Here is a 21304-nt window from a genome sequence, read left to right as displayed (position 1 = left end):
CTCCCTAGGGTTTGCGCGGGGGGACTTTTGGCGATGGCTGGAAGGCGCGGCGGTCGTAGCAACGGGATGCTCCTCATGCTGGCGCTTCACGTTTTCTCGCAGTTCGTCCAGCTCGAGAGGAAGCCGCCGGTCACGGCGGCGCTGATTCTCGCGAATGTGATCGTCTATCTGCGCCCTGGGAGCCTGCACGAGGTTTTGCCATCGATCGAGGAGGTCTGCCTCAGTCCCTACCTTGTTCTCCGGGTAAGCGCTCGTAATCCTCTTGAGAATCCCCCGGTTTGATCGAGATTTCGCAGAATTTCGATGTGAAGCGCTTGCTTCTCTCGGCTTTCTACCACGTCGACGAAGCGCACCTGTTCTACAACATGATCTCACTGCTCTGGAAGGGCGTTCAGCTCGAAGGTAGAATGGGAAGCCCGAAATTCGCGTCCATGGTGGCTCTCCTCCTGGGGATGTCTCACGGCTTGATGGTGTTGCTGGGAACGCTCGTCTCGACCCTGACCGATTCGCCTGCGCCTTACACGTCCTGTGCCGTGGGATTCTCGGCGCTTCTCTTCGCTCTCAAGGTAGTCCTCAATCACAACTCTCCAGCCAACGCCATCGTCTATGGCTTCGTAGTACCAGCGAGGTTTGCAGCATGGGCAGAGCTCGTTCTCGTCCAGATGTTCATGCCAGGCGCCTCGTTCTTGGGCCACCTCTCCGGAATTCTAGCAGGGCTGCTCTACGTACGTGCTCCCAGGTTCTTCTCCAGTGGCATCGGGGCTCTCGTAAGACGATCGGCGAACTGGTCGTGGATGTTGGTGACTAGGCCGCTGTGGTTCTTACTGGGACGACCATCGCCACCGCCGTCTCGTCGCTTCGGTGGAGGATCTGTGGGATCCAGGAATGAAGGTGGTGGAAGTGGAGGCGGGATAAGTTTTCAGATGTGGAGGTGTCGAGCTTGCACGTACGAAAACTGGGAGCCTGCCGACAGTTGTGAGATGTGTGGGACTCCGAGGTCGGGTGGCGGCAGCAGTTCCTTCAGCCCGACGGCTCCGCCGTGGCCACAGCATGAACCGCTGCCTGGCTCGCCGCAAACTTCTGCCGAGGCCATACGGCAGGCACGTATTGCAAGATTTACGAGGTGACGGCGTGCGTCGTCCATCGGCGGAATTTTTTTGGAGAGTCCCAGCAAAATATGTGGAGTGTTTTCCCTCTCGACCGGGCCGGGGGGGTCATGTAAGTCCGATGTTCTAGATGGCGTGCGAAGTCGACAACTTTATCACGAAGCGAGAATGCGCTCAAGAAATCACCCGCGGCAATACACGACAGTGAAGGTAGACTGGAGGAAGTTATCCCAGCAGTGAAAGGCAGGTTCGACATTCGGGCAGCATTTATATCTCCGCCTCTCGCGCTTTTCGAGGCAAGTCAGTTTCCAAGTTTCCGAAGTTCCGATCGAGCATGGGCTTTTGCGGTGGTGTGCTACTCGTCGTCCTCACTGTGCTCTTGGCATCGTCAATGCGAGCAAGACCGACGGCATTTAGCTGCAAGTGTCTACCTTCTGATGACTGCTGGCCCGACTCAAGCGCCTGGCAGGCTCTCAATGCGTCCATTGATGGGCAGCTCGTAGCTTCGAAACCGCCGGCTTGGCCGTGCCACGAGCCCGAGTACAACGCTCTGCAGTGCCTCGAGGTGACGCAGAAATGGAGCGATGCGTTTTGGAGAGCTGCGCAGCCCGGTGCCATGCAAGACTCCTTCTTCGAGATGGATGGCAACGAAGGTTGCCTTCTCTCCGGGAACAAGACAAGTAGCTGCTATCAAGGGCGGGTCTCGGTGTTTGCCGTCAACGTGTCGAGCGCATCGCACGTCCAGAGAGCTGTGGAATTTGCCGCGACTTACAACCTTCGTGTGACCGTCAAGAACACGGGTCACGACTACTTGGGACGCAGCAACGCAGCGGGGTCGCTTAGCATATGGACGCACCACCTCAAGGATATTTCTTTCGTCGAGGAGTTTGTTCCAGAGGGATGCAACAGCTCGGCTGCTCGATCCGGCGTGACAATTGGAGCAGGAGTTGTGTGGGAGGAGCTCTACCGCGCTGCCGACGCGCATGGGAAAGCCATAGCTGGTGCTCAGTGTTCCTCGGTTGGAGCTGCCGGAGGCTATCCTCAAGCCGCGGGGCACAGTCCTCTGTCACCCAAGTATGGCCTCTCGGCGGACAACGTTCTCCAGTACAAGGTCGTGACGGCGGACGGGAAGCTGGTGGTGGCGAATGCCTGCCAGAACAAGGACCTGTTCTGGGCTCTTCGTGGCGGCGGCGGAGGAACTTTCGGTGTCGTGGTTTCCGTGACTCACGCGACTCATCCTGCGCTGAAGAGCTTGCAGTTTGCCTCGTACGTTGTCGGCGCCAACACTTCCGAGAGCTTTGAGCTGGTCGTCACGGAGTTCGTCAAGAGCAATCCGGGCCTGTCCCAGGACGGATGGGGTGGCTTCTTCCTCATCGCCAAGCGGGCGCTCATCGTCCAGTACCTTCTTCCAGACAAGAACTCCTCCTTTGCGCAGAGCTCGTTCGATCCATTCCTCTCGGAGGCGAGGGGCATCGCCGGCGTGAGCGTCAACGGGGCAATGCAGAGCTTCTCCTCCTACCTCAAGTGGCACGAGGCCGTCCAGTGCTCCAAGTCCGGCTGCTCCTTCGCAACTGGCTCCTCGGAGCTGCTGGTGTCGAGATTGATCCCGAGCAGCACCTTTAGCGACGATCCGGAGGAGCTGGCACAGACTCTAGTCGGGATTTGGGACGAGGGATACGATCGAGTCATGGGGTACTTGACCGCGGGTGGCGAGGTTTCAGTGGCTCGAGACAACGCAGTGAATCCGGCATGGAGGGAAGCCCTGTGGCACATCATAGTCGTGAAGCTCTTCCCTGCCAACGAGACCCAGGCGGCGAAGAAGTCTCTTGCTCGCGCCATCACCAAGACCGGGGGCAGGCTGAGGAGAGTGGCGCCATCCTCGGGCTGCTATCTCAACGAGGCGGATGTTAACGAGCCGGACTGGCAGCAGGCATTCTTTGGCGACAAGTATGACAAGCTCAAGCTCATCAAGGAGGCTGTGGATCCGCAGGGCCTGTTTGTGTGCAAGAAGTGCGTTGGGAGCGAGGATTGGAGCGAGGATCTGACGTGTAGAAGCAAGAAGAAATGTAGAGCTTGAGAGAAGGACTCTCCAAATCTAAAAAGTTGATAGTATTGTCTCGGAATCCTCTGGTATATTCATTGAATATGCTAGAAGTTATTCGATGAATATACCAGAAATTATTCAATGAATATACCCCTTGCTGGCGTTATTCACTGTTTAACCCTAAAGCATGCGACGGCTGCCATGCAAATCAGGTTCCGAGTGGACAGAAACTCAGGTAAATTACTTTAAGATGGAGACTGCCCAGGAAAGAGAGTTTCGCTCGTTTTTCGGGGTAGAACCTCCGCAGATGTTCAACGAGGACGTGAGTGAGTTTCTGGGTTTAGACTTGAGCGATGTCATGCTGCAGTCGACGATACAAATCCGACACATAAGGTCTCGCTTCGTCAGGCTCCTGGTCAAGCACATAATCGCAGTGACCAAAACACACAGGCACGAAGAGTCGGCCGTGGAAGACATGTCAACCTCACTCCTGGAGCTGTTTGAGTACGATGGCGACGACAATTCGGTGCGCAGCAGATGTACCCTGGATCTCTTCATGTCCAACGCCAAAACTCAAGCAACCCCTGATGTTCTCATCGAGAGATTGGACACCGCAATCAAGCTACTGGTTCAAGAAGACAAAAGCTACGATGTAGGCCATCATCCAGAAGCACAATTGATGGCAGAGGCGGTTGCAGCATACCAGGAGAACAGGCGCTTGTACGAAAGGCTGGGAAGGGAAGATTTTCCGGACCAGCAGACGATTCCAGGTATTGTCATGCTAGGTAAGTACTTGGTATTTCGTTTGATCGAGCTATAGCCACATTGTTCTTCAGGTACTTGTCCTACCTTTTACGTCATCCCAATGACGAAAGCTCTGGCCGACTGTGTGAGAAATGGAGATGAGCCCACTCTAGTCACCCGGGTCAAGAAGTATGTCATTCCCAATCTCCCTGCCAACAAATCCGATACAATGCTTTCCAGGCAGCACCGCCATCACATTGCTCAGTGCTTGGAGGCATTCAAAGCCTTCGTTGAGTAGGTTGATATGTATCTCGCTGTTTGTTTTTAGGTTTTAAAGTCAATAATGCAAGGTGCGTAAATCTCATTTCTCCTTACCGGTTAGCAACATCGGAATCTCTTATAAACCTACCCTTCGAGCAAATCCTTTACGTGACGAATACGATGAAAATGTGAGCCTTTATTGTTTCTGCGTCCCTAACAGAAGACCTGCTTGTTCCTGCTATAGTGCTTACTGTGTTAGCACGGTTCACTTCAGTTGAGAAGAGGAATTCAAATACAATACTCTTTAGTTTTCTACCAATTACCTTAAAGAAGTATAGCCTAAACTGGCTCGAAACCAGGTGAAGTATTTTTTTATTTCTCCTTCTACTCTATGATCTCAAATAAAGAAGTGATCCATCTCAATGTGTTTTGTTCTAGCATGAAAGATCAGATTTTCAATCATGCTAAAGTTGACGTATTGTTATTGTAGACAATTGGGTTTTAAACATGGAAGTCCAATATTTGCTAGAAGTCTTCTCAATCAAATTGCTTCTTTTGTGATATTTGCATTGTATTCAGCTTCACATGTTGAAAGAGTAATTGTGTTTTCCTTTTTCCATATATGAATCCTAATTGTAAACCATGTGCTCTACAACATTTAACTCTAATCTAAATTTTAAAAATGAAGTGGTGTACATGCTTACATTACAATGCATATGGAAATGGGCTCTTATTCATACTTATTAACCTCGATATGGTGTGTGTCAATCCCAGCTCAGACAGCAACCTACATCTACACGATTTAATAGTTTAAAATGTAAGAGTATGAGAAACGCAGTGGATGCCTATTAACATATATAGCTTGTTTAATGCTAACCTAGATTCATCATGAGAAACGCGCAAATGTAAGATAATCTCTTATATTTTGTTTAAGTAGAAGTGTCTTTTTCTTCACTGCAAACATGTGATCAGAAATTGTGTCAACCTCCGAAAAGACAGCCTAATTGTAAACCACGTGAAGTATGAAGTATAAAAGGTAAAAGTGAGAGAAGCATGCCTCCATTAAAATAAATATATCATGAAAATGACGTGGGTGGTACAAATGGGAAGAACTTTTTGTGAAAATCTCTTGATTTCAAGTAAGAACGAATAGAAGGTTTGTCTCATCGACGCTCCGACATCAAGAACAGTGACATTTTGGGTAGGAGTTTGCTGTCATTCTCTGATGCTTCTTCTTCTTCTAGGGAAATCAGACCCTTATGCGATCCTCACGAGCTCTCATAGTTTTTTTCTCTTATCTAGACCAAAACTTTGTCTTCCATCTTCCAGGGTAGGGTTCCAGTCCGAAGTGGAACGAAAAATTCGTGTTTAGCCTCGAGGGTGAGAGTGAAGTTCCTCTGGAGGACGAGACCATGTTTTTGAAGCTATTTGAAGGATCACGTCATTGGCAATGATGATTTCATTGGGACTCTTTGTTTCTTTCTTCTCTGTCTTTGTTTTTTAGAGAGAGTATTAACATTTTTTTCAAGTCTGGGACAACCAAGGCAAAGTCAAACTCTCCATGAAGTTCAAATATTTATTAGTAGAATTTGGGTTGGACTTCTCTTCTGATTCCGTGTTCGAACCCCGTCAAAGTCATGTGGCCAATTGAGATTGGTGGACTTTTACATATACTGTAAGCATATTGCTAGGCATTCTAATGGATCCATGTAGGCTGCTTGCTCTTGTCCTGCTTGCTGTCACAATTGTTTTTCATGCAAGTGCTGAAGATTCAGAGGTTGAAGCACTCTTAAGCTTTAAACTTTCTGTGGATGATCCTCTTGGGGCACTGAATAACTGGAAGGCGGGCACAAACGTTTGCCACTGGATTGGTGTAAGTTGTTCCTCAGTAGGGCGGATCACTGGCATACAGATTGATTCTCTGTCACTTTCGGGCCTTTTTCCACTTTCAACAATCCAAGCCCTGCCTCAACTACGCAATTTGTCTGCTTCGGGGAACAACTTCACTGAGATCAACATATCACCGCAGAAATGCTCTTTGGAGTTCCTCAATTTGTCAAGCAACGATTTCACTAGTCATTTTCTAGATATTCTTTTGGTTACTTGCAAAGGCATCAGGCACTTGAACCTCTCACACAACAAGCTAAGAGAAATTTCGCTGAAGGGATCAATCGGGCATGTTATGGTTTCGGTTGATTTATCTCACAACAGAATCAGTGGCTCGATACCTGCTTCCTTTTTCGCATTGTGCAAGAGCTTGCGGTTTCTAGACATATCGAGCAATCAGCTGGTTGGAGGGGTGCCTGAAGATATGTTTATAAACTGCAGAAGCTTACAAGAGCTTTCATTGTCGTCGAATAATTTGACAGGGGAACTTTCTGGTCTACGTTCATCCAACAGTCTTCAGAAGCTCAACCTGTCTACCAACTTCTTCACAACATTTCAGATAGACCACTGTCCTAGTCTGGAGGAGCTGGATCTCTCGTTTAACAACATTTCTGGGACAGTTTTTCGGAAGGATTGTGCTGCTTTGAAGATGCTCAATCTATCAGACAATCACTTATCTGGACCATTCCTCTCGGTATTTGCCAATCGAAGTTTAGCTACGGTTTTTAAGTCTCTTCAAGTTCTCCAAGCCGACCACAACAACTTTATAGGTGAACTCCCTACAGTTCCTCCAAGTCTTAAGGTTCTAGACCTGAGCTGCAACTTGTTCAACACTGGCAACCCAAGCATCTGCCCTGCAAGGTCCTCACTTAAGTCTTTGCTGCTGGTATATAACAGGTTGCATGGTCGGGTTCTGAACTCAGCCATGAACTGTGGTAATCTGGAAATGCTTGATATGAGCATCAATTCTCTAGCAGGGCCTATTCCAGTGGATATGTGCAGCAGACTCCCGAAGCTTCAACATCTTCTTCTTTGGGGGAACAATCTTGAAGGCAGCATACCCGCTACAATCAGCAACTGTAGTGAGCTGGTGACACTAAATCTCAGTTTTAACAATATCACAGGCGTCATTCCTCAGCAAATATCTAGGCTGAAGAAACTCTGCTTGCTGTTTCTGAGCAACAACATGATATCTGGAGCAATCCCGGCATCTATTGGAAGTATGCTGAGCCTTCGATCTCTTTTACTGAGTCACAACAAGCTTCAGGGTGGCCTACCAAGCGAGCTGAGGAACAGCAACGTTCTAGTCCTGCTTTTAGTGAACGACAATCAGTTGACAGGACAAATTCCAAGCTGGATCGGCCGCTCATCAGTAGTGGAAGAGGATGAAATAACCGAAATAACCTTCCCGTTTCTGATGGTGTTTGCAATCAACATAGAGGCATCCATCTGCAAAGCTTATGAGGAGGTTTTCATACTGCAAGGGATCCGCTTGGATGACTTTGAGCAACTTCCGTTTGCAACCAGATGCAGAAGATGGTTCTTTCTGGCACCTCCTGGTTTCAACTTAACAATATATAATCTGGTAAACAGTCCTTTGGCTATTGATCTCTCGCACAACAGCTTCACTGGAACAATCCCAGAGGAATTCGGTGGCATGCGAGACTTAAATGTGCTAAATCTCGCACACAACTTACTTACAGGGGCCATTCCTTCCACAATTGGAAACCTCAAGAACCTGGAGTGGCTAGATTTATCACAGAACTGGCTTGAATCACACATCCCGGACTCGCTTGGCAACCTCACCTTCCTGAAATACTTAAACATCTCGAACAACAAGCTTCTTGGAAGGGTTCCACAGAGTGCTCAGCTTGCATTATTCCCGGTGAGCAGCTATGAAGGAAACCCAGGCCTTTGTGGCTTCCCCCTTGCAGAGTGTGCTGGTTTGTATAATCCTTTGCATGGTGATCACACAGATGAAGACAGTGATGATGGACATGGTGATGAAACGATTCTGGCTGCCATTGTTGGTGGTGGTGTTTCATGCATACTATGGAGTTACGCAGTTTTCTTCAGTAAGAGATGGGAGGCACTGCTTAAACGTTTAATATAATATATGACTCCACGTGCCTTCAACAGCAGGCGCTACATGTTGTTCCATGGTGTCCCAGACCTGCCTTCGAAAAGTTTGTTGCTTAAGACGAGTTTATAAGAGGAGAGGTGTCAAGAAAGAAGGAACAATTAATTCTAGGAGAGGATTTGGAACAAAATTAGTCCTGGAGTCACCGAGCAAAAAGAGAAATTAAAGTATGATCCAGAAGAACGAGGACATGTACACTGATGTTTTCCAATGAATTCATGAGTAGCTCTCTCGAGTTCCACTTCTTTTGAAGGACCAGGCTCTGGATCATCTGCTTAGTCGATAAAAACAATAACAAAAAAAGAAAGAATTAGAACTCTATCGAAGATTGCTTTCCGGAACTGGAGTTCTGGCAGGAGTTGAGAATTCGTCCTCGACATCAGTGTTAAAGGTAGAAGGTTTCCACATGTCTGCCTATCCTTACAAGAGAAAAGTCCAAACGTTTACTAGCTTTACGATGTGATGCTGATCTTGTCCGATCTGTTCGCCATACTCTTGACTTTCCTCCATTGAAATGCTTCCATGGATGGAGTTAGCAATGAATGAATTAATCGATATTGTTTTCACTTTTTGGGGAGCTATTGTTGAGATTAGATGCTCAGGTAGATTCTTAGCTAGGGAGTTAGGATGATGTGGCATTAGGCAGTTGCCACAGCCCATGTATATATAGCAATATGAGCAGTCGTTGCCAACAGTCGCTGCATTAATCGATATTGTTTTCACTTTTTGGGGAGCTAAGCGAGCAAAGATTCACGTCGGATTTTGCTGGATTGGATTCACCAGTTATCTAATGTTATAGTAGCAATGCCGTTTCACTCAAATCAATGCTTAAGTACATGAACAAATTCTCCACAACTTGTTACTTCAGTTTTATGTGGAATTCAACTTTGCACACAATCTGATCCACGCATTGACATCATCGTCCACAGCAACTGGAAATGCTCCGCTAGCTAGAATCCAAGTCCCAATCGAGTTCCTGGAAGCATAAGAAAGAGCTGATGATCGTCTTCCATCCTTAGTTCCATTGAAATCTTTTTTCCACCACCATCCAAGGCAGATCCCAATGGAAGTAGCTTCCAATGTCCGAGAGCTCATCAAGCCTGCGAACTCCTCTCCACTACCACGACCGTCCATACTTCTCAGCTGCCTCGACCAGATTGCTCCTCGGGTCTACACGCCTTTCCTCTACTTCTTCGCACGATTCGTCCCTTCCGACCAGCTCAAGCTATCCCTCTCCAAGACGCTCTCCCTCTTCTATCCGCTAGCCGGCCGCTACAAGCTTCTTCCCAATCAGGCCCTCGAGATCCAGTGTTGCGACTCCGGCATCGAGTTCTTCGAAGCGCTCGCCAGCAAATCTCTAGAAGAAGAACTCGGCAGCTTCCACGAGTTTAATCCCAGCCTCGACAGCCTAGCTTCGCGCGAGGCCTTCCCAACGCAAGAAACCACGGAAGTTCCTCTTGTCTCGATCAAGCTCACTCGGTTCCTGTGCGGCCCAGGTAGCGACCCACCACAGCGCAGCCGATGGAGTTGCCACGGCTGATTTCGTGAAAACCTGGGCGCTGATTTCCTCAGGCCAGGAGCATCGTGTCAATCGGCCGCACTGGGATCGATCCCTGCTCCTGACGCAATTCCACCGGAATCCACTCCAGCGGAGTACCAGATTGAGCCTCCGCCCTTCCCCGACCCCAGAAATGTGGAGCACGCAATCCTCTCCTTCACGAGCAGCGGCATTCGGTCGCTGCTAAAGAGCGACACCACCGCGACTCTGCGGCTCACCTCTAGGCCAGTGATAAAAAAGGCAGCGACTGCTGGCAATGACTGCTCATATTGTATATATGAAGTTATATATACATGGGCTGTCTAATGCCACATCATCTTAACTGCTTAGCTAAGCATCTACCTAAGCATTTAATCTCAACACTCCCACTGAGGCGTGTCTACAAACTAAGGGTGGGGTTCCACACCTGGAAATTTCTCCCCCCCTTCCAAAAAAAATTCCCTTCCCCCTTTTTTTAATGGTTATATGTAACCCAGGATTAGGGTGCCAATTTTGTTTGCCCTAAATTGAGCGCACAGCATATTTGCATCTGAACATTCGAATGCAACCGGATTTGAACGGGTATCAAACGTTTAATACCTGTTTAGCTTTTTTTCGAACGGGTAAAATGGTTTTCAGTTTTAATATAATTAAAAAATAATTAACTGTTACTAAACAAAATTTAACATAATATAATATAGGTTTAATTTAATCTTCATCCTCCAAATCTAGAACATCATCACCACTAGTGCTGTCATCATCAGGTTGTTGAAGAGGTTCTTCAACAACCTCCTGAAGTGCAAGGATCCTTTGCCATTGAGGCTCAAGCTCAAGGTTATCAAGATCATGCTCGATAAGCCTCAAACTCCCAGACTCGATCTTCTGTATGACACACATATTTGTGTGCACAAAAACCAGCTTCTTTGAGTTTTTGGAGAGCAGTCGAGACTTCCTCTTCGTCTGGATCATGCTCCAAGAGCTCTAGTTTCGATCGCATGGTGAAGCACAAACTGGCTGACTCAAGATCTGTAAAGCAAGCCTTTGAAGTTCTAGTGTGCCTGCACCAAAGTTGCTCCACCAACTCACCAGGTGTTTTTGGTTCTCCATCTATACAAGAGAATCAGTCTAAAAAGTTGACAAACAAACAGTTTATATGCACTTGCTTTGCTGCCTCCGAAGAGAACAAACGGCCAAGTTGTTGACAGAAACTCTGAAACTCGTGCAGCAGCTTGTGTTGAAGTCCTCGATCTCCTTTGCAATACAACTCTAGGTACTCCACAAAATCTTCTTGAGCCTCCTGGTTGAGAGGGAGATGAAGAAAAGCTGGGTTTAGAACAAAAGCAGCTCCATGCAAGATCGAATGCATCTAGAACCAACGAGCTACTTTCCAACCTCCCTCACCATGATCCTCCATCATGAACTTGTTGATCTCCTCGACTTCTTCCTCGGCTAAAATCCCAATCTTAACAGCCTTTGAAAGCTTCTCATTCATCCGGTCCATAGCCTCGAAAATGAGACCGGAAGTTGTCCCCTCCCGGTCTGCAAGCTTCAAGACCTTGAGGAGCAGTCCAAGCAGCACCAACAAGTGCTGGCATCTAGTCCAGAAAGAGTTCGGAGTCTCTTCTGAGATCCGAGTTCGAATGCGCTAGGCTTTGGTGGTCTTTGTGACGTCCAATCGCTGCCACTCAGAGCTCACAACTATCTCCTTCAATGCCTCCAAGGTCGTCAGATTCAGGAGCTGAGACATCACTAGAAACATGTAAGCGAACCTTGTGCTCGCCATCTTGATGAGATCCCGATTTCTCAGCTTCCAAAACAAAGCCAGAACATGAAGTTTTTTGGTGATAAAAGTTACCACCTCGTTGCAGCCTTTCACCAGTGGTTTTACCCATGACAAGCTCCCGATGTCGAAGAGAAGGTCCAAGACGTGGCACACACACATGCTGTGGAGAATGTGAGGATACTCAGCTGTCATGAGTTCTCCCATCTGCACACAGTTTGATGCATTGTCAGTGATCACCTGAACAATGTTTTCTTTGCCAACTTCTTGAATCACTTTCTTCAGCTCGACCCAAATCCACTCTCCTGTCTTTGTCCTGCCCTTGGAATCTACAGACTTCAAGAAAACTGAACCCTGGACGTTGGAGGCCATGAAGTTGATCAAGGATCAGCTACAGTTGTCAGACCAGCCATCGGTGACGATGCTAACTCCATATCTTCTCCAACCCTCATGGATTGGATCAAGTCGAGCATTGACACTATCATAAATCTTCTTCAGCTGTGTACTCTGCAGCTTCTCATATCCCATCATCTGTGCAAGAGCTCTAGGGCCGAAGTCAATAGCAGCTTGAAGCAACTTCCTCAGATTTGGCCTCTGAATGGTGTTGAAAGGGATATTTTCAATGTAGAAGAACTTGGCCACTACATCATCCAGACATTGAACCTTTGCAGACTTCATCATCTTTCGAATGTCACCATCTAGCACCGGTGTAGCACTTCGTTTAAAACTGCTGCTCCCGGAAAGTGGAACGCTGCCGCTGCTCACCTCGCCCAGCACTCCAGTAGCCCCACCACTTGCCCCGCAGCTGGCACCACCGCTCACCTCACCGACCTTAGTCTCGTGAGCTAAGGCAAGTCTCTCTTGGGGACTTGCTGCAATCATGGAGCTCTTCGTGAGCTCCACATGATTAAAAGATGCCCGAGCCTTGTTCACCACCTCCAGTGGCACCTGTTCTGTACAAATCTCTACATTCCTTCCTTTCACACCCCCAAGGTGAGCGCGAACTCGTTCAGCCGCGCCGGTGTAAGTATTCGAGCAATACTTACACTTCCATGGACTCATGCCATGGCTTGTCTCGGATGTCAGCCTCAATTTCAGAACATGAGCCCAGCTCCAGCATGGCTGCCTTCCTCCCCCCATCCCGGACTTACCTCAGTGCTTCCGGATCCCGCGAACCCTGATTTTACATGAACCCTAATCCTAAGTAAAAGAAAGTATATTCTTTCGGGTTTTTTAAAAATATTCTTGGTGTTTAAACACCATATTATACGCGCATTTTAAATGGCATTTTTTATTAATCATACCTGTTCAAATGCAAGTATGGTGCACAGCATGCCACGGCTCACCGATTCTTCTTTGGCGATCATTTCCCATGCTGTAGGGATTGTGATGAGGTACTTAAATTTGGTAGAGTTGTTCTTTCTGGAGGAGGAGGACATGATTTTAGTTCCAATTTCAAGAAAACTCTTATTCGTGGAGGAAGCGATTGCTATAGTTCTTTCTATGCCATGTCCCGCTACATCTTCATTTGTTGAGAGAGTGATCACTAAAAAGGAGCTTCTAGGGCTATCGATCAGCGCATATTACATCAAGCCGAGAAGTCTACATTGGTGGTATCAAATAGAGCTTGAGGTTCTTCATATAGATCCACAAAGATTTAGAGAAGTTTTTTGGGTTTTGGTATCTACATTCACTTTTCTTTGTGATGAGCTTGCTCCAAAATTAGTTAAGAGGCCTCCTCCAAGTTTGGCAGAAATACCAGGGCGGCACTTGCCTGTTTCAAAGCAAGTAGCTATTGCTTTGAAACATTTGGCATCTGGGGATATATGGCAAACAATTGATGATGCATTTGGAGTGGCTTCATGCACTACCCAAGCTTGTCTACACCGTTTCAGGTATGCATTGCTTGAGCATGAAGGACTAATGATCCATTGGCCAGATGAGGAGGGAATGAAAGAAGTTATAACTGGATGTTAGAGATTGTGTGGATTCCCAAATTGTTGTGGTGCAATGGATTGCACTCACATTGCAATTGAGCTCCTAGGATCAGAGGATGCAATGGATTGGTATGCTAGGGCAAAAAAGTATTACTCGATGGTAGTTCAAGATGTGGTAGACAGTAAGACTTCATTCCTTGACATAACAACAGGGATAGCAGGTAGTGTTCCAGATAGATGAGTTTGGAATTCTAGTGGTTTGAAGAAGGCTTGGATTGAGAAGAAGCATTTATGTGGTCCAGTGTACCACACAGAGTTTGGGGACATTCCACAATATATCATTGCAAATGGAGGATATGACTGTGCTTTACCGGTGTTGGTCCCATATCCAAACAGGTTTCATGGCAAAGAGCAGTACAACTTCCTTCATTCTTCTACGAGGATTGTTGTCAAGTGATCTTTTGGAATTTTAAAGAGGCAATGGAAATTGCTAGCTCGGAAAGGATTTAGAGGTCATCCAAGCATCCTTGCAAATAACATCATGGTTTGTTGTGTGCTACATAACTTAATGATCACATAGAATGATAGGTTCATGGAAGATTTTGACCCCGACAAATTTAACCATGATGCAGGCTACCTTCCACAAAGGTCTCTTCATTCAGCTAAAGATGGCATAGCATTGAGAGACACAGTGGAAAAGTTTATAGAGAGCTTAGAGTGACAATACTTTTGTACTTTATTTACTTAAGAGTGACAAAAAGTAAACGTTTTGGTGTTGATCCTCTTTTAAGATCTTGCTGCATGAGACTTGCGCCACAGTAAACCGGCAGCTCAGAAGAACGGTGATCACAACAATGGCGACACACTCTCTAGGCGATGGTTTACGTCGAGCTCCCTCTGGCGATTATCAGTATCGAGGCTAGGTGTTTGCGCTGGAATGTAAACAGTAAACCAGCAGCAACAAACGAACAAAAAAAACACTATTACCTGTTCTGGTTTACATCAAGCTCTCGCCGATCAATGGAGGAATTCTTTCTTCTGTTTGTACCTGTTCTCAATCTGCGAATTTCTTTTTGTCTGTTGATCTCGAATTGACACTCGCCACTAGCGTTGATTTGGTCACTGTTGCTTTCAACGGATAAAATGCTACTACCATCTTCGTCTTCCTTCCTGAGGGATTTGTAAAAATGAGAGAGTGAGTGAGTGGCGGTTGAAGTCAGCTTAATAACAAAGTGAGTGGTGTGGACAAGCCAAAGTGATGATTCATCCAGGAAAACCAGCAGAGTGAGAGTATAAATACCTTTGTGATTGATTGATTGATCCATCCATCGGTCGCTTCCTTTAGCAAGATCACTGTCAGGAATCCCCCAATTCTTGCCACATTCTTGACTCTCGCCGGATTCCTAACCTGCAAACCACATTCCTGACTCTCGAGACACTTCCCTATTCCTGACTCTCGAGACACTTCCCGATTCCTGAGTCTCGAGCCACATTCCTGATGATGATGTGGCGCCTCCTCGATCACGAGCGATCACCACCTGTAAGCAGTATAAAAACAATGGAGGAATTCTTTCTCTCCTGCTTTTCTGTTTGTACCTGTTCTCGATCCAACGCTGTAGTGACATCACGGACCAACTATAGCAAAACTGTCCATGATTCTCCTTAAAATGCCTCTTGTTTCATATCCATTCCAGATGCATTCTAGATTCCAAAACCCATAAACTCTAAAATGTTGTGTTAAATAAGTGTAACTTTAAAATACAAAGTTTGCAATTCTACTTCTCCTTTGTCACCGTTGATTCCACAAAAGCCTGCCGTAGCAATCGAAGTTCCTCACACATCATGTGTGTTCCTTGCAACATCATTGCAACTCTCTTATCTGCAGCAACAATTGAAGTTTGGCGGCGTCAATCATCAGCTACCTCCATTTTTTCCATCATTTGTATGTTGCTATCTCGAAGTTCTTGCATCATTGCTTTCCTTTGCTCGTCACTTTGCTCAAGAAGACCATCAGATCCCTTTAGAGTGCACTTGCGTTTTTTTCCTGTAGCAATTGGAACTTTCTTCCCACTAACTTGTACTTCTGGAATGTCCTCATTAGCATCTTTAGGATCTTGTGTCTCAAATATAACATCTGGATCTGGATCTGCAGTTGCATTTGTCTCTGAAAAAAAAGAAAAACAAAAGTCAATCAAAAAATCTAAATGAACTTACTATAGCCTGATGACTCATTTGGAATTGTAGAACCCATAGATGTATCAACTCGGTGGCTACTTGGAACATTAGCTCTCGACTATGTCATCCACAATGACATCTCATTGTAGAGGCCTTCATCGAATTGTAAGCCACAAATTTTTCCTTTCTAATTTGGCAGCTTACCTCGTCTATCCGACCAACATTGCTTTGGCTTTTGCTAAGTTCCCTCACCAAGGTTCCTGCCTATTGTACCAGCTCCTATTTGGTGCTACTCTATTTCAGCTACTCACTGCATGAGCAACGGAGTGTTAGCTATCCATCCATAGATTACCAAATCTCTCCCAATCCCCCTCCCCGGGTTAGACTGGACTTAAGGTTCGGCTACACTCCCCGTAGGCACAAGCAGCCAAGCACACCAAGCCTCCAGGTTTCTAACATCCCTTGGTGCAACAAGATTTGATCATGGGACCCTTTAAATCCTAAGCCTTCAATGCAACACTTGCTTTGAGACACCGGGGTGAAAAACCGTGGCCTAACAGCAAAGTATGGGTACCTCTGTCAGAAATCCCTCAATTCTTGCCACATTCCTGACTCTCGAGACACTTCTCTATTCCTGACTCTCGAGACACTTCCCTATTCCTGACTCTCGAGACACTTCCCGATTCCTGAGTCTCGAGCCACATTCCTGATGATGATGTGGCGCCTCCTCGACCTCAGCTGTATTTAGGCTGTCCTCGATCCAAGAGTGGTGGAGCTTCATCAACCTATAGTATATATAGGTTAGCCTTGTTCCATTTCTCCACAATCTGAATCAACACCAGTCTAAGGCCTCTTCTTTGTTTTCACTAGCTTTTTCTCTTTGTCTTTAGCATTTTCCAGTCTTGATCTTGTTGGGGGTCTTGACAGTTTGATTCAGATTGTGTTTTTTGCTTTTCTTTTAGCTTGTTTTGATTATTTGATTGCCTTTGTCTTTTCCCCCCTTTCTTTTCTTTCTTCTTGCCAATGGAGTCTCCAAGCCATCCTGATTTCTTTGCCGAAGTTCTTGCAAAAATCCAGTCTGAGAATACCGAGCTGAAGGCGACCCTTCTTCGCATGCAGCAGGAGCTTGCTTCACTTTCGGCTCAAGGATCCAGCAAAGTTCCTGAACCGAAGGTGAGTTTCCCGGCGAATTTTTCAGGCAAGCGTTCGGAGCTTCGTGGATTTTTGAATCAAATGGAGCTGATCTTTGCACTTCAACATCGGCGGTACCCCACTCCCGAGTCTCAAATCGGCGCGATTGGGACGTTGCTCGAGGGTGCAGCTTTGTCATGGTTTTCTCCTCTTCTGGAGAAGAGCATGAAAGGGGTCGTGGTTCCGGAGCTGATGGATCTTCAATTGTTCAAAGAGAAGCTCGAAGCATGTTTTGGCGAGACGGATCGGGTTCAGGCTGCTACCACAAAGATGAGACGTCTCTCTCAGGGGTCTCGTCCTGCCTCGATCTACGCTGCAGAGTTCCAACTCCTTGCCTTGGACACTCAGTGGGATGAGCGGGCCCTGATTGACCAATTTCGTTTCGGCCTCAACAACGGTGTCAAGGATTTGTTGCTCACCATGGAGGATCCCAAGGACCTGTCGGATGCCATCAACAAAGCTGTTCGATGTGACAATCGTCTCTTTGAACGTCATCAGGAAAGTCGCCGCGCCGCTGTTTTTCCGTCCCAGACTCAGGAATCCCAGCTTGAGTCTTCGGGGCATAGTCCTGAACCTACTGCTCCGGTCCCGATGGATATTTCTGGTACTCCCCGACTCATTAGAGGGAAGTTGAGTCCTGCTGAGAGGCAACGTCGAATATCTCATAATCTTTGCCTCTACTGTGCTGATCCTAATCACAAAGCAGCTGTGTGTCCCAGGAAGCCTCCCCGATTGCTCGAGTTCACTCTGCCTCAAAGTCCACCACTGTTGCAGTCGGGAAACGACCCTGTCCAAACAGAGTAGGAGCTGTATGTTTGGACTCCCCAAATAAAAATCACTTTTCTTCCTTATCAAGCTCCTCACCACCTTTCATCAAAGCCACCACCAATTCCCGCAACTTCCGCGTCCCATGTCTCCTTTCTTTCACCGGACAATCAGGACTCAAGGCTTTGGTGCTACTAGACTCGGGTGCAACTTCCTGCTTCATGGACACGGACTTTGCTGCCCGACATCACGTTCCTCTTTCTCCTACCATACGGGATCTAAGGGTTGAAGGCATCGGCGGGCATTTTGTGTCTCCATCTTCTGGACTTAGGGAAACGTTGCCCGTTCGAGTACACATCGGGTCCACCGTCACCAATATCGCCTTCAACATCATCAACAGCAAGTCTTCCTCTGTGGTGCTCGGTCTTCCTTGGTTCCAACTACATCAGCCTCAGATTTGTTGGAAGGACTTACAGCTCATCTCTCCCACATCACCATCTCCCACGGCTTCCCCTGGTGTTCATCGAGTCCGAATCAGGAAAAGTTCCCTAAACTCAAGTTGGGGTTCTGTTCCTGACTCTACGCAGTTTTCATCCTCTTCTTTTTTCTCTCTTCCATCTTACACTGGACAGTATCCTCGTCTCATCATTCCATTTAGTCATACTCCTCCTCCTATCTCCACAATCACTATGAAAGAACTCCTTCATGAAGAACCTCTTTTTCTTTTTGCTTTGCATGTTTCTCCTGTCAGTCTTCCTGAGAAGTATCATGATTTTGGGGATGTGTTTGACAAGAAAAAAGCTAGTGTACTGCCTGTTCATCGGCCTTATGATTGTCCCATTGATTTACAGGAAGGAGCGTCACCTCCGTGGGGGCCTATCTACGGGTTATCCCCGTCCGAGCTTAAGGCCCTCAAAGAGTACGTGGATGAGAATCTTGCCTCGGGCTACATTCAGCATTCGCAGTCCCCGGCTGGAGCGCTTGTCTTCTTTGTCAAGAAGAAGGATGGGAGCTTGCGGCTAGTCATCGACTACCGAGGTTTGAACAAGGTGACTGTTCGGAACCGTTATCCGCTGCCCCTGATCTCGGACCTGTTGGAATGCCTCGGCGGTGCCCGCTTCTTCACCAAGATCGACCTCCGTGGAGCATACAACCTGATCCGGATCCAGCCTGGTGATGAATGGAAGACTGCGTTCCGAACCCGCTATGGCCACTTCGAGTACACTGTCATGCCATTTGGCTTGACAAATGCTCCAGCGGTTTTCCAACACATGGCGAACGACGTTTTTCGGGAGTTTCTTGATCAGATGGTGATCGTCTACCTCGATGACATCCTCATCTACTCAAAAACTCAGGAGGAGCATGACGAACATGTTCGCAAGGTGCTAGCGAAGCTGCGAGAACACGGCCTATACGCGAAGCTTGAGAAATGTTCCTTTGATCAGCAGTCTGTGGAGTTCCTTGGGTACATTGTCACTCCTGAGGGTATCACGATGGATCCTGCAAAAGTCAAGACTATTCTCGAATGGGAGCCTCCACAATCAATGTCAGACGTTCAGGTTTTCCTTGGCTTCGCCAACTTCTACCGCAAATTCATTGATCACTACTCTGACATTGTCCTTCCTCTCACACATCTCACTCGCAAGGATGTTCCCTTCTCTTGGTCTGCTGCTGCCCAGCAGGCTTTCGACACACTCAAGGCGGCCTTCAGTTCTGCTCCTGTCTTGATCCATGCTGATTCCTCACAACCTTTCTTCATCGAGGCTGACGCCTCCGACTTTGCCATTAGTGCTGTGCTATCTCAACTTGGAGCGGATCACGAACTTCATCCGGTCGCTTTCCATTCTCGGAAATTCCAGCCTGCGGAGATCAATTACAAAATCCACGACAAGGAGCTTCTTGCCATCGTGGATTCCTTTGGAGAGTGGCGCCGTTTCTTGGAGGGGGCGAGCCATCAAACAACAGTCTGGACGGATCACAAAAATCTCGAGTACTTTGCCACTTCCCGAGTTTTAAGCCGTCGTCAAGCAAGGTGGGCACAATTCCTGAGTCGGTTTGACTTTGTTATCAAGTACAGACCTGGAAAGTTTCAAGGCCTTCCTGATGCTCTTTCAAGGCGCTCCTATCTCAGTCTCAGGCCTGGTAATCCTGCCTTCGATCAACAGGATCAAGTTATCCTCGGTCCTGATCGGCTTCAAGTTATGGCAATTTCCCTGGCCCCTCAGGACTCCTCCTTGATGGATGCAATCAGAAACGATCTTCAATCCGATGATCTCGCTAGCGACATTTTTCCCCATCTTCAGGCTGGACACCCAGTGACTCCCGACTGCTGGCGGTTTGACGAGTTCGAGTTCTTAGATGGCTTATTGTACCGTGGGGAGCAGCTTTACGTTCCTGAAGGTGATGCTCGAAGGTTGATCCTGATGGCGTGCCACGATAGCCCGACTGCTGGTCACTTCGGCATTGCGAAAACCTATGAGCTAGTTGCACGGGACTTTTGGTGGCCTCACATGGACGACTACATCAAAGCTTTTGTTACCTCCTGTGACACTTGTGCCCGGAATAAGGTACCTCGCCACCTTCCTTCAGGTTTGCTTCGTTCCCTTCCGGTCCCTTCAGGTCCTTGGGAATCCATCTCCATGGATTTCTTGAGTGATCTTCCGAGTTCTGGAGGCTTCAACAGCATTTTAGTCGTGGTGGATCGCTTCACAAAGATGGCGCACTTCTTGCCATGTACCAAGGAGTTTTCGGGCGAGGACATGGCAAAACTGGTATTCAGGGAAATTTTCCGACTTCATGGGATTCCTACAGATGTGGTTTCGGATCGGGGGCCTCAGTTCATCTCTCATTTCTGGCAACGGTTTTTGCAGTTGCTTGGAGTGAAGGCCAACCTCTCTTCGGCATATCATCCTCAAACTGATGGGCAGTCCGAGCAAACGATTCAGACATTGGAACAATTCTTGAGGTGCTTCATCAACTATCATCAGGATAACTGGTTCGATATCCTTCCCCTTGCTGAGTTCTCCTATAACAACTCTGTTCACTCCTCTCTTCGAGTTTCCCCCTTCTTTGCGAACTCTGGCCGAAATCCCCGATTCAATCTCTCACTTCCTTCTCCATCTGAATCCTCTCGTTCAAATCCCTGCTCTGAATCATTTCTCTCCAACCTTCAGGAAATCCACAACTCCATCTCCTTCCACCTCCATCGTGCTCAGGAATCTCATAAAACATTTGCCAATGTCCATCGTCAGGATTGTCCCCCTTACAATATCGGGGATAAAGTCTGGCTCCTCAGGTGAAATATCTCCACCACCAGGCCCTGTCCAAAACTCGATTTCAAACGCCTTGGTCCTTTCCCTATCACTGCCATCATTAATCCTGTCACTTATCGCCTTGCACTTCCCTCCTCATATCAAATTCACCCCGTTTTTCACTCCTCTCTCCTTGAGCCTTATATTCCCAGTCCTATTCCAAATCGGGTCATTCCTCCGCCTCCACCAGTGCAGCTCGAGGATGGGTCTGAGTACGAGGTTCAGGACATCCTTGATTCCAAGATTTCACGATCTAAACTCTACTATCTGGTGGACTGGAAGGGTTACGGACCTGAGGAACGCACTTGGGAACCTGCGGACAACCTGATTCATTCTCCTGACCTTGTTCAGGACTTCCACCGCCGCTATCCTTCTCGTCCCAGTCCTCATTCTTTTTCTCCATCTCCCATCCCTCGCCGCTCATCT

General features: G+C 47.4%; 4 protein-coding genes across 4 annotated transcripts; all 4 read left to right on the top strand.

Annotated features, from left to right (window-relative positions):
* The first annotated feature begins 22 nt into the window (after positions 1-22).
* Positions 23-1427, top strand: LOC9632036 (rhomboid-like protein 14, mitochondrial). Its single transcript, XM_002960989.2, has 2 exons — positions 23-243; positions 297-1427. Exons 1-2 carry the CDS (start codon positions 34-36, stop codon positions 1125-1127), a joined length of 1041 nt encoding a protein of 346 aa, XP_002961035.2. The 5' UTR covers positions 23-33; the 3' UTR covers positions 1128-1427.
* LOC9632035 (uncharacterized FAD-linked oxidoreductase ARB_02478) lies at positions 1419-3229 on the top strand. The gene has a single exon (XM_002960988.2). It carries the CDS (start codon positions 1441-1443, stop codon positions 3181-3183), a length of 1743 nt encoding a protein of 580 aa, XP_002961034.2. The 5' UTR covers positions 1419-1440; the 3' UTR covers positions 3184-3229.
* Positions 3230-3400: 171 nt separating this feature from the next.
* Positions 3401-8155, top strand: LOC9632034 (receptor-like protein kinase BRI1-like 3). Its single transcript, XM_024674720.1, has 3 exons — positions 3401-3935; positions 3987-4188; positions 5869-8155. The coding sequence occupies exons 1-3, from the start codon at positions 3401-3403 to the stop codon at positions 8153-8155; spliced, it is 3024 nt and encodes a 1007-aa protein (XP_024530488.1).
* Positions 8156-9245: 1090 nt separating this feature from the next.
* LOC9656212 (BAHD acyltransferase BIA1) lies at positions 9246-10046 on the top strand. Its single transcript, XM_002960986.1, has 2 exons — positions 9246-9678; positions 9760-10046. The coding sequence occupies exons 1-2, from the start codon at positions 9246-9248 to the stop codon at positions 10044-10046; spliced, it is 720 nt and encodes a 239-aa protein (XP_002961032.1).
* Positions 10047-21304: the final 11258 nt, after the last annotated feature.

The sequence above is a fragment of the Selaginella moellendorffii genome, unplaced genomic scaffold (assembly GCF_000143415.4).
Source record: "Selaginella moellendorffii unplaced genomic scaffold, v1.0 SELMOscaffold_0, whole genome shotgun sequence".
Lineage (NCBI taxonomy): Eukaryota > Viridiplantae > Streptophyta > Lycopodiopsida > Selaginellales > Selaginellaceae > Selaginella > Selaginella moellendorffii.
Note: the sequence above shows the minus strand (reverse complement) of the source record. Positions and strands in the feature narration are given on the sequence as shown.